This window comes from Pseudorasbora parva, chromosome 3 (genome assembly GCF_024679245.1).
Source record: "Pseudorasbora parva isolate DD20220531a chromosome 3, ASM2467924v1, whole genome shotgun sequence".
In the NCBI taxonomy this organism is placed as follows: domain Eukaryota; kingdom Metazoa; phylum Chordata; class Actinopteri; order Cypriniformes; family Gobionidae; genus Pseudorasbora; species Pseudorasbora parva.
This window is the reverse complement of record NC_090174.1, coordinates 6,857,952-6,875,022: the sequence shown is the minus strand read 5'-3', so window position 1 is coordinate 6,875,022 and position 17,071 is coordinate 6,857,952. Positions and strand designations below refer to the sequence as shown.

General features: G+C 37.8%; 2 protein-coding genes across 4 annotated transcripts; one reads left to right on the top strand and one right to left on the bottom strand.

Annotated features, from left to right (window-relative positions):
• Positions 1-183: 183 nt before the first annotated feature.
• Positions 184-8,063, bottom strand: zcchc8 (zinc finger, CCHC domain containing 8). 3 transcript variants are annotated; one of them, XM_067437705.1, is made up of 14 exons: positions 7,827-8,062; positions 6,761-6,803; positions 6,587-6,661; positions 6,360-6,465; positions 6,194-6,271; positions 5,997-6,100; positions 5,812-5,877; positions 5,624-5,684; positions 5,323-5,450; positions 3,512-3,648; positions 3,216-3,325; positions 2,611-2,697; positions 2,408-2,525; positions 184-1,762 (listed from the first exon to the last, which is right to left on the bottom strand). In XM_067437705.1, the coding sequence occupies exons 1-14, from the start codon at positions 8,005-8,007 to the stop codon at positions 912-914; spliced, it is 2,145 nt and encodes a 714-aa protein (XP_067293806.1). In that variant the 5' UTR covers positions 8,008-8,062; the 3' UTR covers positions 184-911. The 3 variants fall into 3 exon arrangements, with proteins under 3 accessions (XP_067293806.1, XP_067293807.1, XP_067293808.1); XM_067437706.1 differs by having other exon boundaries at positions 2,408-2,522; XM_067437707.1 differs by lacking the exon at positions 6,587-6,661 and having other exon boundaries at positions 7,827-8,063.
• A 10-nt stretch (positions 8,064-8,073) lies between these two features.
• Positions 8,074-11,525, top strand: si:ch211-110p13.9 (uncharacterized protein LOC562347 homolog). The gene is made up of 5 exons (XM_067437708.1): positions 8,074-8,165; positions 8,290-8,416; positions 10,173-10,302; positions 10,400-10,533; positions 10,628-11,525. The coding sequence occupies exons 1-5, from the start codon at positions 8,152-8,154 to the stop codon at positions 11,399-11,401; spliced, it is 1,179 nt and encodes a 392-aa protein (XP_067293809.1). The 5' UTR covers positions 8,074-8,151; the 3' UTR covers positions 11,402-11,525.
• The last annotated feature ends 5,546 nt before the right edge of the window (positions 11,526-17,071 follow it).

Genomic DNA, 17,071 nt, shown 5'->3' with positions numbered 1-17,071 from the left:
GAATTATCACAATACTGCAAGGTGTTATGATACTACTTGGTATATTGTGATACTTCAGTATTTTAAGATATACTCAAGGTGTTAGCAGCAAAAAATGTATTGAAGTTTATTAAAATGAATTCCTTTTGTCAGCTACAACTCATTACATCTAGCACTCGGTACGCTCTAAATCAGACACAGAGATAAAAAGTGCAGTAAGATTACATTTATTTGAGTGAATTATAACATTTATTTGAATTATTTGCAGAGTGTGAACTACGTCTGTGCAGCGTCTCAACTAACTAATGAAGAAGTGTACGTGTAATAATTACTTCAAAAAAAGTTGTTACCACCTCACTGCCGAGAAATATAATGCAGCTAATTAGTAGTTAAGTCACAGGTGCGCAGAGCGATCTCCCTACTGGTGCATTACATCGTTTTTAATGCACACCTTGTAGCCGATGAGAAGTGAGTATTTAGACAGCCCATGGTATAAAGAAAAATAAAATAGATTGTGTAGAACAGGCAAAGAAATGTATTAATAAAAATGAAAGTGCAATGACAATTTTACTACCGAGCTCCAGTTAAAAACTTTTAATTGAGTGAGAATTCTTAAGAAATTTAAGCTGAAAGATATTCACAATAAATTACACAGATTATCTACGGTGGGCATACAAATGAGCATACCATGAGATGTAGCAATAATTGAAATAACAGAAAACTGAACAGGAAGAATAATAAAAAAAAACTGTACCCACAGTCAGTTAATATCCAGGTACAAATCAAATGTAACCTTTTTGTGTTTTTAAAAATCACACGATAGCAGTAAAAAGATACAAAGCACCAAAGTAAAACTACATACAAAAGGACTGTAAGAGAAAGAAAACGAAGCTTATTGTCCACAGGTGGGCCATAAAAACAGACGACTTCAGTTATTTCTTGTTTTTTGCCTGATTTCTTGGAGAGCCTTTTAGTAAATCTCGAATCTTGAGGTAAACCCCCGTTGCTTCAGCAACTTCTGTAAACTCAGGAGTGTCCTCAAAAGGGATTATTCCTGCAGCAAATCTGCTACGGTGTGGGACGAAAGATACTTTATTTACGGCAGGTTCCTCCGTGTCATCAGCAGCTTGAGCACTCGACTCTTGAGTGCTTATCTGCGGAGAGGCTGAAGTCCCATTCATTGCATCCTGATTACTGTTTTCCTCGTAAATTTCATCCAGGACGATAATATCACTCATCTCTTCTGGCAAGTCGATCACGTTTTCATTAGCTGAATGTTTTTCCTGTCCGTCACAGGTTGTTTTATCTACCGTTTCAACCTCGCAGGTGGTTACTAGACCAGCGGGTGAAGTCGGTGTGCTCTTGATTTCAAATGCATGACTTGAGTCCTCCGTCTTTTCTCCCTCTTCCTCGGTGTCAAGCTTAAGCGAAGTGACAACACTGGGGGAACTTGGGACAGGGGTCACGGAAGCTCCAGCTTCAGAATCGCTGTTGGTTGTAGTATCCGCCTTCTCAAGGGCTGCCCAAAGAAGCCTTTGCTGCTCCTCCAGTTCCTCCAAAGTCAGCCCATCTTCTGACTCCTCCCCCTCAGTCATGCCCCTCACGTGGGTGGATGGAGAATAACTTGTAGGTGGAGTTGCTGGTGGAGTACCCTTAGGGACTGGAGGTGTGGATGGAGGCGTTCCCAGCGGTAGAGGTGGAGGAACACTTAGGGACGAAGTACCAGGAGGGAGTGGGGGGTGGAACTGGAAACCATCAGATCTCATTTGAGGCGCGTCATGATCTATAGAAGGACGAAATCATGATGATTTTCTTCATGATAAAAACTAATAATATGAATTGAGGTTTAGACCAAAATGTTCTGAAGAGACTCAGTCGCTTTATATGAGGAACAGATTGAATTTAAGCTTTTTCTCACATTTAAACCTTGATCAACTCGCACATCAGTTGAGAACCAATGAGGTTCATTCTCATGTTACGCATCACGTTTGAGCTTCCTGGTAAATCAATGAACCAATGTTTCCAATTCACAAAAAAAATGTTATTTCAGCTACAGTTTAAATGTTTATATTTCAATAACAAAGCAAAGTAATGAAACAACTATATAATTAAATGTTTTATAGAGAACTGCCTAATGTGCAATGTAAATGTTTACATGAGTTTGAAATCTTAGTTTTCACTTGTTGTTTATTAAATAAATGTGATTAGTTGATTATTAAATTATTTTCAGTCAAGGTTTTTGGCTAAGTGAAAACTTTCATTTCAGTGGTTCTAAAAAAAATAAAAAAAATAATTTGGTGTACTACTTTAAGTAGCATATTTAAAAAAACAAAAAACAAACATACGTTTATAGATTCACTGCAATAATGCAATGTCAAGTATGTATTCTGGAACAATCTGTGCTCATAAAACCTACACAGCCGTGTACCTGACTCTATCTCCATATCCGATGCCTGGTGTGCTTGCTCTGAATTAGATCTCAATTTCTTTGTCTTCTCAGGTGTCGATTCAGACTCATGACGCCTCTTAGTGCAGCTGTTGGCCTGCTGTGCACATATAGATATCATAAATTCCTTGGGAAATATCAATAAAGGTAATAAACTAGAAAGATATATCGAAAAGGGTTTTTACCGTTGGAAAGGTACTGGTTAAAAAAGCAGCAAAATTTTGCTTCCATTGCTGAGGCTGCATTGGAATGGAACCGAAAGACCTGAAATCCTGTATATTGAGGGGAAACACAGAAGGGTTTGTTTGATTTCAACAGGAGACTTGAGAGGCAAAACAGGTTTATTCACATGAACATAATATACAGCCATCCACATCTGCATTTGTTGACGGTCAGCTTATAAACAAGAGGTGCGTCTCAATCAGCTCCCTATTTCAGTACTTAGGACACTGATCAGGGAGTCAGCCATTTTAAGAGCTGTCTCAATTCCCAAATCCGTCCAGTGCACTGAAACATCCACAATGCCAAAAAATCCCACTATGCACAGGTGAAAACCAGGGAGCAATGCTCACTATGTTCCCTACCGCACAATACTATGAAGCATTTGTATATTGTGCAACACTAGTCGGTGATGCTTTGCTCATTCAAAATTTACACTACTATGCCTGGGTGTTGTAGGTGGTTGTGAATGAAATATTGTGACGTGTTTGTCAATACTTGGAATTGAAGGTGGTGGAAACAAACATTTCTTTGCTTGTTTTGTGACCAATTGGAATGTATGTACACTTACATCTCTTATGTTGGGTGGTGTAGAGACATTGAAGCCAGGAAAGTCAACCAGTTTGGAGACATCGTACGATATCTTTTGGCTGGAGTTATTTTCATCTCCATCATTTGATCCTTGCAAAGAAAAGTTAATGAGTTAGTTGTGGTATAGTTCCATTTAAAACACACAATCCTTTCCTTAAATCATGCTTCTGGAAGGTGAAGGTCTTGCAGTGACGTGGTCAGCTGCAACTAACCCCCTCAAGGAAAAAAAAACCTTACAATTCACTGGCCATAAGTAAATACCAAACTCACTCTTACCATCATAGAGCATCAGGCCAGAGTTTTCCATTTCTGCCTCTTTTAACCAGCCAGGCGGGTAGCCGAGCTCCCTCATGCGATAGATGAACGGAGGAAGGGTGTTTACTGTAATCCCAAGAGCATCATGGAGGTCTTGACTACACAAAGACAATATAAACTCCATATCAGAAAAATGTCCTTAACCCCTGGTTTCACAGACAAAAGCTTAACTCTAGTCCCAGACTAAAATGCAATTTTGAGCTGTTTTAACTGAAAGATCTTAAAATATGTCAGTTCCATTGTTCTGTCTCAAGATGCACACCAGTCATGCTTTTTTCTAAGGCATGTTTATAAAAGCTCCTTAAATGCCTAATCCTGGCTAAATCTAGGCACTGACTGTGAAACCGGGCCTTATATTATCAAATTAAAATATTTGGGGAAGGAAATATGGGTGGAAAAACAAAGTGTATCTGTTATGTTATCAGTACTGGAGTGTAGAGGTCTATAATTCTACATGCAATATTTATTACACTATTCGCTAAATTAGGAATTATATAATTGTATACTAATTTAAAGCGGGCTACATAATTATGAGATTTGTGATTCAGTTACAACTAGACAGGTAAAGTTGTTAAAACAACCTTGGCTAACAGTAAAAATATCTTCATTTGTGTTTCGAAAATGAACAAAAGTCCAGATGTGGAAACTGGACATGCTTAACATTTGATGCGAGTAGATGAACTCTATACATATAGAGATACAGCGGTTTATCAATGACAAACTAGATTTATTTTGGAACATCTGGAAGCCTATATTAAATGATCTGGGAATAGGATTGCTTCATACTTTTTTGTATATATTTTTTTTGTGCTAATGTTTTGATCTTAGGTTACTTCATTAAGAATATTCTTTGACGCCTTTTATTAGGCCTGCCTCCTAATAGTCGACTAAACAACTGTCAACAAGAAGAGACTATAGTCGACCAAATTGTAGTCGGTCAGTCAGAGAATAAGAAATACTGCACAGGAAGTGAAGTCACGCAGTTTGTGATGGACAGATTGTTAAAACGGCTGCTCAGACAGGAAATTCAAACGTTCACCAATCATTTATTGACCTCAAACATGGCCTATCATTTGAAACATACAAGTAGTAGTCTAACATTAGTCACTTAAAATCGCCTAACGAACATTGATAAATTTGTGTGGAAGCTAAATTAGTACAGTGCTTACTGCGTGACTTGACTTAACGTGCATATCTCTCTATAGGTGCATTCACTATACTGTGAAGTTGTGTTGTAAAAGGTACTAACTTTGGTAGCAAGTCAGTACTTAAATTTTAAAAATGTGACACTGAGCGGAATCATAAACACCTCTGATTGGACATTGTATTCACACACTCATCAGATTTGTCTGTTGGCTACAATGATCAGCACGTTTGAAAGCACATGGGAGCTTATGCTTTCAAACGCTCCCGTTTGTATCAGTGTAAACGCTCTGTGAAGAACAACATTGATGTATATTTAAAACATGTTTTTGAAGTGCTGATCATTGTAGCCAATCAAAGACATATTGGATGAATACGTGAAAACGATGGCCAGTCAGAGGTGTTTACAATTCCGCTCGAAGCGTCACATTTTTAAAATGTCAATTAATACCGAAGTCGGTACTTTTGACAACTCTACTGTGGAGATGACAGCCAGTCATCAACTTCATCTTTGCAGCCGACACGGTCTCAGACTACACTAGTTTGTTAAATTAATAAATTGTTTAGACACTGAATACAAATTTTCTTTTACCCCGACATAAAACCAAACACTTCATTAGATGGCTGACCTCATTATTCCTGGCTTGTACTTTGCAAATCGCTCCTCAACCTCTTCTGCATGGTAGCGTTGGTTGCTCTGATTGTTGTTCTGTGAAAACTCCTTTCTTTTTTCATTGATACGAGCCATATCTTTGGGCTTAAACGGTAAAGTTGAAAAAGTTACTACAGTCCTAGTTAAAAGTTAAGGCTCAAAGTTTGATTTATTTAACTGTTATATAAATGATCTTACGCAAATTATAAAACACAATAATGCACCTGTAAAAATATCAATCTAGTACAGATATCATGTCAATAATTAAAGAGAAACACCTCAGGACAGTCACGCAGCTGATGGGCCTCAGAACAGCAGTTAAAACAGCATGGTCTAGGTCTGGAAAGACAACACAAGCAATCTAAAACAATACTGATTTGCAAAAAATGTCATCTGAAGACAAGCATCAGCCTGGTTGCAATGCCATAAAAATATTAATATCCAAATGCTGCTATTGTAAACATACCTTTTCTCCTTTACCTGCACCTCTTGGCCCTCGAGGGCAATGATCTGTCCAAAGATCTGCTGGTATCTTTGCAAAAAAATGATTCAGGAGCAGTGATGTACATAGACGTGTAAGACAGAGTAAAAGCATTACCTAGATTACAAAAAGCACAGCAAGTGTAAGCTGGCTATACACTTTTAGGATACTTGGGAACTTCCCATCCCTCGGTCAGTTGGGGGTTTTCATTCAGCAGCGGCTGGCCAAGTTTATCAACACAGAAGTTGGTGAAGTATAAAACACTTCCTATTATCTACAAACCAAAAAAAAGTTTGATTTTTAGTGGCTTCAATGGTCTAAATGAATATGAATAATGAGCGATGTGTCACTGCTTTATAAAACTCACACTGAAAGCATTTTTTAAGTGTTTGGAGTCACTGGAAGTCTTCGCTTTATAGCTCTCCTCCATGACGAAACTTGAATGCTACAAAAACAAAGAAACAAACAGAATTGTTGCTTACTAATGAAGACTATTGTATCAAATTCCTTGTCAAGTAATATTAAAGATGTACATGTGGGTTGACATGAAGAGCAGAGCCTTCTGGATCATTGTTACACTCATGTAGGCGTTTCTGGACAAGACAGTAGATGAAGTCTTCGATATCTTTCCGACACTGCCTAAACACACACACACACACACACACACACACACACACACACAGAGAGAGAGTGACATCTCGCAATAAAACTACATTTTCGAAAACATAAAAAAATGAAGGATGATCCACAAAGTACCTACTTGGAAATGATGCTGTTTCCATAATTAACCTGACAAAGTGGCCCATCAGTTTTGGAATCTGCTATTTTTATACCCCTGGCATCAAAATGACCGTTGAATCAATAAAACAATAATTTCACATGCCCGGTTTAACTGTCTATTAAAATAAAGCGTAAATAATTATTATTCACTCACGTGGGACGACTTAATATGTTCAACTTTCTCTTCAGTTCCTCATGTGGATCATCATTAAGGTACAAAATTCAACACTCGATATAAAGACAGACAACAAGCAGTGGGAAAAACAAAAAAAATAGAAATAGCAGATAGTAGGGGTGGGGTGGGGTGCACAAGCGTATTGTGTAAACGTATCAGCATTTTTCATCTGATTGATTAGGTTAATTTTGAAATTAGATAATACAAAAGCATATTTAATCCAGTGAATCGTCTTTCTACACCAGTGGTTATATTACAGAAACTTCCTATCTTAAATCATCTTGACTGAAGATTTAAAAAAAACAAATCTAAGTACTAAACATTCAATTTTCTTTTTTCACCTGTACATTTTCAGTCTTTGTGCTTGATGTCACTTGCAGAATGTGCAACTGTAAATTAAGTATGCTTTTCTAACAGAAACATTAAAAATAACAGTTATTATATTTGACCATAACAAACACAAACAAACAAACAAATCTGCTGTTGGTGCAAACTTACAGGAATAGTTCACTCAGAAATGAAATTGTTATTATTAACTACTCACCCTCGTGGTTTTCCCAAACCCATAAGACTTTCTTTTATCGTCAAAACACAAAACAAGATATTTTGATGAAATCTGAGAGATCTTTCTTTTCCCTCCATTGACAGCTACGCAACTACCACATTCAAGCCCCAGAAAGGTAATCAAGACGCAGAAAGATATTAAAGCTATCAGACTTCATTCAAAACTATCTTCATTTGAGTTCCGAAAATGAACGAACGTCTTATGGGTCTTGGAACGACATGAGGGTGAGGGATTAATGACAGAAATGTCCTTTTTGGGAGCACTATCCCGTTAATCATACTGTCATCGTAACTGATTTGCACACACATTTCCCCCCTACATTGCCTTTTAACATATGCATACAATCAAAAACACAATAATAAATACAGTTGTATGCAGGGATACATCCATACTCAACAACCCAGTAAAGCAGACAAATATACATATATAATCCGAGAACGAAAGCCAGCGCGCGCACTGGACGAGACACTAGAAGGATATTCTCTGCGTTCAGACGCTCTATCGTTTCTTCGCACACTTCTAACGTCTGCCGAAGCCCCCGGAGTCGCTCTGAACTCTCACCCTCTTCCTCCTCGTCTTCATCTATCAGACGAATATGCGTTGGCGCTTTCTCTTCGAATTGCTCGAACAATTCTGCATCTCCAAACTCCACCGCCGCCATGTTTGATGATCACAATGCGCGTCCGGTTCGAAGGGCAAATCCTACAACGCGCTGTCTGCTGATTGACCCAATCCGGAAGTAAACATCCATGCAAACATCACGGCGTCTGAGGAATACTTCATACTTTAAGCATAAGCGGGCTATATGACCGTTCCTAAGTTAGAGTTTGCTGTTTTACCATGCTCTTCTGTAACCACATTAAATGGGATATCTGGCATGTCATGTCATTTGCAATAAAGCACTTAATTTCTCTACTTTTTTAACATATTCCTGTCTGTAAAGCATCATGACATCTGGAGGAGTGTCTCTCATCAACATGTCGCATTGGGAGAGTGGAAAGAGGAGGATACGATTCTTGTATCTTACAAACAACAACACGTTTCACGTTACTAAACGAAGTACAAATGAGGTAAGTGTACCACTAACAAAAACACAATAGTACTGTTTATTTGGACGTGTATACATGAGTTGTTGATGTGACTGTCACACATGAATAACATTTGTATTGTCATCATATAAATTGCAGTAAATGGTTAAACATTTGTGTCTTACATGGAACTATTCATATAAAACCTTTTTAAAAATGTATTTTAGCCAAATCTTAAAATTGTCATATGGTGTGACTGTCTCAAGCATGGTTCAATGAATTATAGCTTTTATAAATTAAAAAGAAAAATACCTCAGACATAATTGTACAATTTTATATTCATCCATATATTTCTAAAAGCGTAGGAACTTTATAAATTTGTCACTAAAAACCATGTCCTCTGGTGTGACACCATATCCTGGTTTTAAATCAGGCCTATTCCATTGACAATTTTAATTAGTTGAAGGACCCAATTCAAGGTCTTGTTACTGTAAAGCCCATGACATCTGCACATGGTGATATTGTGTCTCAGAATTGTTTAAATATTTCATTTTTTGGAACCACTATAAAAGTGTTAATTTATGTTGTCCTTTGGTGCGACACCCCTAGGTACTTAATTCTTTCTGTCTCACCATATAAAAAAAAGTAAAAGAATTGACAAAGTTAGTGACCCCTTATATTTTCTCAAACATCAGACTTCACACTATATACATAACAATGTGCATTCTTCTTCAAAAGTGGTGTTTTATAAACAAACAAAAAAAATTTTTTTTTTACCACATACCCTGCTGAAACCAGCCTACACCTGGTCACATCTGATTTATTAGGCTGGTCTTAGCAATAGTTTTCCCTGTATGGAAAGAATTGCAATGTCCTTTACTTATCATCATAACAAAGAGGTGCTTTCACTGCTGGAAAAAACACAGCTAAAGCCAGTCTATGTTGGTTGGCTGGTCTTAGCTGGTTTAATCTGGTCCCACAGCCTGGCCAAGCTGCTGTTCAACTGGTTTTAGATGGTTGGTCAGCTAATGACGTGGTCAAAAAACGTTTAAATCCAGCCTGCAAAACCAGGTGTGACCAGGCTCTGGAAGACCAACAAAAACCAGATGGGTTATTTCAGCCGGGTTTCCACTGTGGCTTCTCATTTTTCAAGTGAGCGTTCACCCTTTGCTTGATTATTGATAAAATAAATGAACGTTTACAAATCTCTTTAATTCATATCAGTTTAAAGTTGTTTTTGGATTACACATTATTTTAGGGTTGCGCAGTTTCATTGCACTTACTCGAATATTTACTGAGTAATAACTACTGGATATGGTTTATGGTTTGTTGCTTGTACATATGCATCATTTACTGCTAAGTACATATAGTAATCACACTACATCTGCTTAAAATAAAGTAGGTTATGCTTTATTTTAAGGTGTCATTGTTACACTGTAATTATACATTTAAGTATTGAGTAATATTAATTAACTATGTGCTTACTATAGGGTTATGATTAGGGTTTGATTGAGGGTTATTGTCATGTTATTATGCATAATTTATAGCTATTACTATAGTTACTGCATGTAACATATGTAACAATGATACTGTAAAATAAAGTGTTACTGTTGCTTGTAAAGCCATTTTAAATGAAGAAAGTGTAGAAAAGTACTTTTTGCAGGATTTTTTTTTTGTAGAACTTGATCATTCCTCAAAAAACCCAATTTAATTTACTCATATACTGTATGTACATTAATTTTGTGTGGTTCTCAAATGAATTAGATTTTGTGTATTCATTAATTAGTTTATTTTGTAGGATCAGATGATCCCTCTCTTTCTTGGAGCCGATCTGTTCTCAGACACAGACGTCCGCAGTGAAAACCAATCCAGATACCATGCCAAATTTGCTAAACGGGGATTGGCAACTAAACTGGTTTTCTCATCAGGTATGTGATGATGATCATATTTTGGCCTGGGCATTGGATGATAATAGTTAATATTCCTGAACTATAAGAGGTTAATATTTTACTCATTGCTCCCTAGATTTCCGATTCCAAGGGCTACGACTTCCTTATTCCAGCAACAGTCTGTGGTTCTATAGTGTTCAAGGGGTTTTCCGAGTGGCGTTTGAGCTATATACCAAACAAGACCAGCTCTCAATCATGGAGTCATTTCAGGTAATCTGAGTTTGTCATTTTGTGATATTTATTTGATGACAATTTCTAATAATGTTTTTTGTTTGTTATTTTTCTAAATAATTCTGTCCGTAAGGATCTATGGAAATCTCGAATAAATGACAACAACTTAAACACGACCTATCATCTTGGTGCCCAGGACGTTCAACCCCAAATTGATCAAGAGTCGCAAACAATTTTGGCAAAATGTCCATCATACCAAAGCCATCGACACTCTGACAGAGGGGAAATGAACAGCTCTCCGATAGCCACAGTTCAGTCAGATATTTCATCATCTACAGACCATGACTACTGTTCCTTAGAGCAAACACACTTAAGCCAGTCTACTTTACTTGCTGAGAAACTTCACAGCCTAGCGGAAAAAGTGAAGTTACTTACAAATATTGAAGAGGAACAATTAAACACTACCACCAAGGTCTTGGACTATGTTGAATACTCTATTACCGGGATGATTGATGAGGAAAGACTGACGGATACTGTGATGGCTCTGTTTCACACTCATTTTAAGAGCTACTCCATCTACTCGAGCTGTCTGTTAAAGGCTGTGGCGGGTTGGCTTGGCCAGCAGTTCAGTGCTGCCAACAGCACCATTAGCCACCGGGTCGAAGGTTTTAAGGCCCAACACATTGAGCACATTACGAATTTGCCCCCTCCAGAGGAGCTGGCAAACGAACTTTTCCCAGAGGCGATGCGGAATCTTCTTGCACACTGGATGGGTCTGAGTGACGAGGCAGAAAACTGGAAACGACACAGTGAATACCCCATTTTATTGCTGATCCTTGAATTTGCCAATCACAATCTTATCACTGGAGTCGCCCATGTATTGTATTCCAGTCTAATATGCAAATAGGTTGTTATTTCTGCATATTATGTTATGTATGTCAGTTATTCATTATATGTCATGGTGCCATTTTTATAGTTGTATAGCCTTAAAACACAAATGATTCCAAATAAAGAGTTTTATGTTTATTATGTTCATGTTTAGGGCACAAATGTAGGCTATGAAAATGGCTATTCTTCATAGTTCATGCACTATATTGCCAAAAGTTTTGGGACGCCTGCCTTTCCATGCACATGAACATTAATGACATCCCATTCTTAATCTGTAGGGTTTAATATGGAGTCAGCCCACCCTTTGCAGCTATAACAGCTTCAACTCTTCTGGGAAGGCTTTCCACAAGGTTTAGTAGTGTGTTTATGGGAATTTCTGACCATTGTTCTAGAAGCGCATTTGTGAGGTCAGTCACTGATGCTGGACGAGAAGGCCTGACTCTCAGTCTCCGCTCTAATTCATCCCAAAGGTGTTCTGTCGGGTTGAGGTCAGGACTGTGCAGGCCAGTCAAGTTCCTCCACACCAAACTCGCTCATCCACGCCTTGGCCGACGCTTTGTGCAATGGTGCACACAGTCATGTTGGAACAGGAAGAGGCCATTCCCAAACTTCCCACAAATTTGGGAGCATGAAAATGTCATGGTATGCTGAAGCATAAAGAGTTCCTTTCACTTGAACTAAGGGGCTAAGCCCAACCCCTGACAAACAACCACACACTAACCCCCCATCCACCAAACTTTACAATTGGCACAATGCAGTCAGGCAACTAGCGTTCTTCTGGCAGCAGCCAAACCCAGACTCGTCCATCAGATTGGCAGACAGGGAAGCGTGATTGGTCATTCCAGAGAACACGTTTCGACTCCTCTACAGTCCAGTGGTGGCGTGCTTTACACCACTGCATCCCACGTTTTGCGTTGCACTTGGTGATGTAAGGAATGGATGAGTTACTCGGCCATGGAAACCCATTCTATGAAGCTCTCTACGCACTGTTCTTAAGCTATTCTGAAGGCCACATGAAGTTTGGAGGTCTGTAGCTATTGATTCTGCAGAAAGTTGGCAACTTCTGTGCACTGTTGTGCCTCAGCATTCGCTGACCCCTCTTGTGATTTCACAGGGCCTACCTAAGTTGTTGTTCCCAATTGCTTTCACTTTGTTATAATACCACTAACCGTTGACCGTAGAATATTTAGTAGTGAGGAAATAACGCAAATTGACTTTGGCCGGCATGGCTTAACGATGATCTGAGAGGCACAGTATTGCTGGCAAAGCGTAAAAACAGCAACAGAAACAGGCAGAATCCAAATACATTCACATTACATCTCAAATAAAGTTACAGCGGAGCCAGTAAACAGACCGAATAAACATGGGGAAGAACAGGAGCAATGAAAACAAAAACTAACTCACCTGCAAAAGAAACTTTACTATCAGAGGGAATATCAACCTTTTTCAGAAGGATGCTAATATGAAAGATATCACAATTTTCAAGCAGAAGTACATATTCCTGTGTACATCCTTGATGCACACTTTGATTGGCCTGGCTGAGTGGATCAGAGCATTGTACTGCCGGAAAAAATAACCCTTCGAGTTAGGGAACATTGTCAGAGCAGAAGGAAGCTATTTTTCTTTCAGGATAATCTTGTTTGTGGGTTAAGTTATGCACCCTTTTCATATAATCACATACAATTTGATATAGTTGACAGATTTTTCTAATTTAAAAGGAAGGTTCTTGTGCAGCAGAATGACAATGCCTCTGCTATTGGATCTTTATAACAAGATTGATAAACATGCCCAACCCAGTTTCTGCATAGATTTACAGTCTTGTTCAAAATAATAGCAGTACAATGTGACTAACCAGAATAATCAAGGTTTTTAGTATATTTTTTATTGCTACGTGGCAAACAAGTTACCAGTAGGTTCAGTAGATAGTCAGAAAACAAACAAGACCCAGCATTCATGATATGCACGCTCTTAAGGCTGTGCAATTGGGCAATTAGTTGATAGTTGAAAGGGGTGTGTTCAAAAAAATAGCAGTGTCTACCTTTGACTGTACAAACTCAAAACTATTTTGTACAAACATTTTTTTTTTTCTGGGATGGGCAATCATGGCAATCCTGTGAATCACTAAACTAATATTTAGTTGTATGACCACAGTTTTTTAAAACTGCTTGACATCTGTGTGGCATGGAGTCAACCAACTTGTGGCACCTCTCAGCTGTTATTCCACTCCATGATTCTTTAACAACATTCCACAATTCATTCACATTTCTTGGTTTTGCTTCAGAAACAGCATTTTTGATATCACCCCACAAGTTCTCAATTGGATTAAGGTCTGGAGATTGGGCTGGCCACTCCATAACATTAATTTTGTTGGTTTGGAACCAAGACTTTGCCCGTTTACTAGTGTGTTTTGGGTCATTGTCTTGTTGAAACAACCGTTTCAAGGGCATGTCCTCTTCAGCATAGGGCAACATGACCTCTTCAAGTATTTTAACATATGCAAACTGATCCATGATCCCTGGTATGCGATAAATAGGCCCAACACCATAGTAGGAGAAACATGCCCATATCATGATGCTTGCACCTCCATGCTTCACTGTCTTCACTGTGTACTGTGGCTTGAATTCAGAGTTTGGGGGTCGTCTCACAAACTGCCTGTGGCCCTTGGACCCAAAAAGAACAATTTTACTCTCATCAGTCCACAAAATGTTCCTCCATTTCTCTTTAGGCCAGTTGATGTGTTCTTTGGCAAATTGTAACCTCTTCTGCACATGCCTTTTTTTTAACAGAGGGACTTTGCGGGGGATTCTTGAAAATAGATTAGCTTCACACAGACGTCTTCTAACTGTCACAGTACTTACAGGTAACTCCAGACTGTCTTTGATCATCCTGGAGGTGATCATTGGCTGAGCCTTTGCCATTCTGGTTATTCTTCTATCCATTTTGATGGTTGTCTTCCGTTTTCTTCCACGTCTCTCTGGTTTTGCTCTCCATTTTAAGGCATTGGAGATCATTTTAGCTGAGCAGCCTATCATTTTTTGCACCTCTTTATAGGTTTTCCCCTCTCTAATCAACTTTTTAATCAAAGTACGCTGTTCTTCTGAACAATGTCTTGAACGACCCATTTTCCTCAGCTTTCAAATGCATGTTCAACAAGTGTTGGCTTCATCCTTAAATAGGGGCCACCTGATTCACACCTGTTTCTTCACAAAATTGATGACCTCAGTGATTGAATGCCACACTGCTATTTTTTTGAACACACCCCTTTCAACTATCAACTAATTGCCCAACTGCACAGCCTTAAGAGCGTGCATATCATGAATGCTGGGTCTCATTTGTTTTCTGAGAATCTACTGAACCTACTGGTAACTTGTTTGCCACGTAGCAATAAAAAAAATACGAAAAACCTTGATTATTCTGGTTAGTCACATTGTACTGCTATTATTTTGAACAAGACTGTATGTGTACACACATTTATCACACTTCTCACAACCCATTAGTTTTTGCTACATAATGTATGCCCTTAACATTGAAGCATCTGTCCCTTGCAATCTGTAACAAATCTTTCCATTTGGGTAAAATGACCAGAAGCCCTAAAATTATACTTTTATCTTATATCATTTAATTGGTTTCTACCCATGAGTTACTATATTTTATACCCAGCTCAAAATAGCTTACATTGGGTCATTTTTGGTGTCTCTGTGGAAAAAGAAAATATATAACATATTTTATGACTTAAAGATGGCCTTATAGCTCTATAATATATGGAGCAAATGAGCTTTTCCGCTGGGTCCTAAAGTCAGTTCTTGAGGTATTTCTTCAGTATGCATTCAGATACACAGTAGCTATGTAGACATTATAAATTATTTTTTTGGTAAACTTTTGGCATTTTTAGTTTGCATTTTGAGCATTTATTTACTGAAGAATTCCTCGCATCACATTCATTCCTAGAGGACCCAGGAGGGAAAGATTTGTTACTTTTTTTTATTACAACTACTTAAACTCCTCCAATCCAGTCATTTTTTTTTTGTGTGTATTCATGGTCAAGTGTGTCTTTGGCCACTCCGATGAACACTCAATAAAAAATGGAGGGGGAAAAAAGGAGATGTTTCTGTCACAAGCAAGATTAGGAATGTTCCAACAATAACAGGATTGTCAACTCATACCAACCAGGAAGAGGAACTAATGTGAATAAATTTGATCTACCAGACACAGAAGTGTATCTGCTGGCTGTCAGCGCATTGTATAGCTTTAGATGCAAACCAGAACAATCTCATCCACGAGTCAAATTAGTCACCAGATGTTAGACGAGTCATATCCATTGAAAAAAAGTTTGAGACTAAAGAGGTCATCTCCATTATGGCTGAGGCACAAAATTGCAAGAGACTACATCATGTAGCAAAAGTGAATGTAAACAGCACATAATGTAAGTCAAATGTAACAAATAAGGGTTTTTTCTTCATTTTATGAGAAATGCATAATGGACTCACTTGGTCATGAAATAAGACATTTTGTATTCCTTTTATAGTAATCCATTACTATAATTTCCCACACAAGAGCACTAAATTGATTCAATATTAGTATTGTACACTTCTAATATAATAATCACAATAATAATGTATGTTCATCATAAGTCAATGAGGCACTTCAGTTTGAAGAGGATATTAAATGAAAAACAAACATTGGGGCGTTTACACGACACGATTTTCAACTAAAAATGGAAGAGTTTTGGACACATTTACACAACAGCGTTTTGGGGCCTGAAAATGCAAACTTTCGAAAACGGATGTCGAAGTGCAAGTTTTAACCGATACCATTATAGTCTCGATGTAAATGACAAAAACGTGAATTTTTGAACGAAATAGAAGACTTACATGGGCATGCGCATTGTGTTTCTTTACCAAGTGACATCGCCAACTACAGGCCTGGCAACAGAATACAGCGTTTTTAGTTGGTTGATTTGACAGTATTGTCTACATGCAAAAAAGCTTTTTTAGTTTATCGTTATCATTAATCAATTATTACAGGTGTATCTCTTTTTAACTTAATAGCTCTTTTTAAGCGTATGCAAAAGTTAGGAAACTTCTATTTCAGACACTCCCTAATTACCACTACACAAGTGCAAATATGGCGTGTTGCAGAACGATAAATCTAATTATTTGAGTAGTACTCAACTATACATATTTCATTTAGTTACGAGTAAGCCGAACCCATCTAGATTTAATTTGCCTATTAATGATCACACTTGCAATAACCTAAGATAGCACAGATGTTACGGTAAAAGCTGGGGTTCTTCTTATTGTAATATGAACACACCAAATATCAAAAATATTTGATCTTCCATTTATGATGAGAAGTATTTTACATGATAAATTGTTTTATTGTGAAATGTGTTAATCTGTTTTTTGTTTCTGAACTGAAACTAATGAACTGTCTGCCATGTTAATGTGTGCCCTTTATATATCTATGTAGTAACCATTTTATTAAAGCAATAAAGCATCAACAATGTAGCATCATCCCCCTAATACCCAAGGCAGAAATGGATTCGCACGCGTTGGTCGTTGATATTTTAGGAATCGCTAGCTTCAGAGTTTCAGTGCAAACACAGTGAAATATACAGTAACATTCCCCACCCAAAATCCAAATGAAATCTTTACAATATTAAACACTTTTCAGAGACCAAGCCATGATA

Excerpts from the sequence above, each read along its gene's own strand:
- si:ch211-110p13.9 (XM_067437708.1), top strand. Across the intron at positions 10,303-10,399 it reads TAAACTGGTTTTCTCATCAG|ATTTCCGATTCCAAGGGCTA; the intron begins GTATGTGATGAT and ends ATTGCTCCCTAG. Across the intron at positions 10,534-10,627 it reads CAATCATGGAGTCATTTCAG|GATCTATGGAAATCTCGAAT; the intron begins GTAATCTGAGTT and ends TCTGTCCGTAAG.
- zcchc8 (XM_067437705.1), bottom strand. The coding sequence starts at position 8,007 with ATGGCGGCGGTGGAGTTTGGAGATGCAGAATTGTTCGAGCAATTCGAA. Across the intron at positions 6,272-6,359 it reads CTCTTCATGTCAACCCACAT|CATTCAAGTTTCGTCATGGA; the intron begins GTACATCTTTAA and ends TTGTTTTTGTAG. Across the intron at positions 3,649-5,322 it reads TACAAGCCAGGAATAATGAG|TCAAGACCTCCATGATGCTC; the intron begins GTCAGCCATCTA and ends GTCTTTGTGTAG.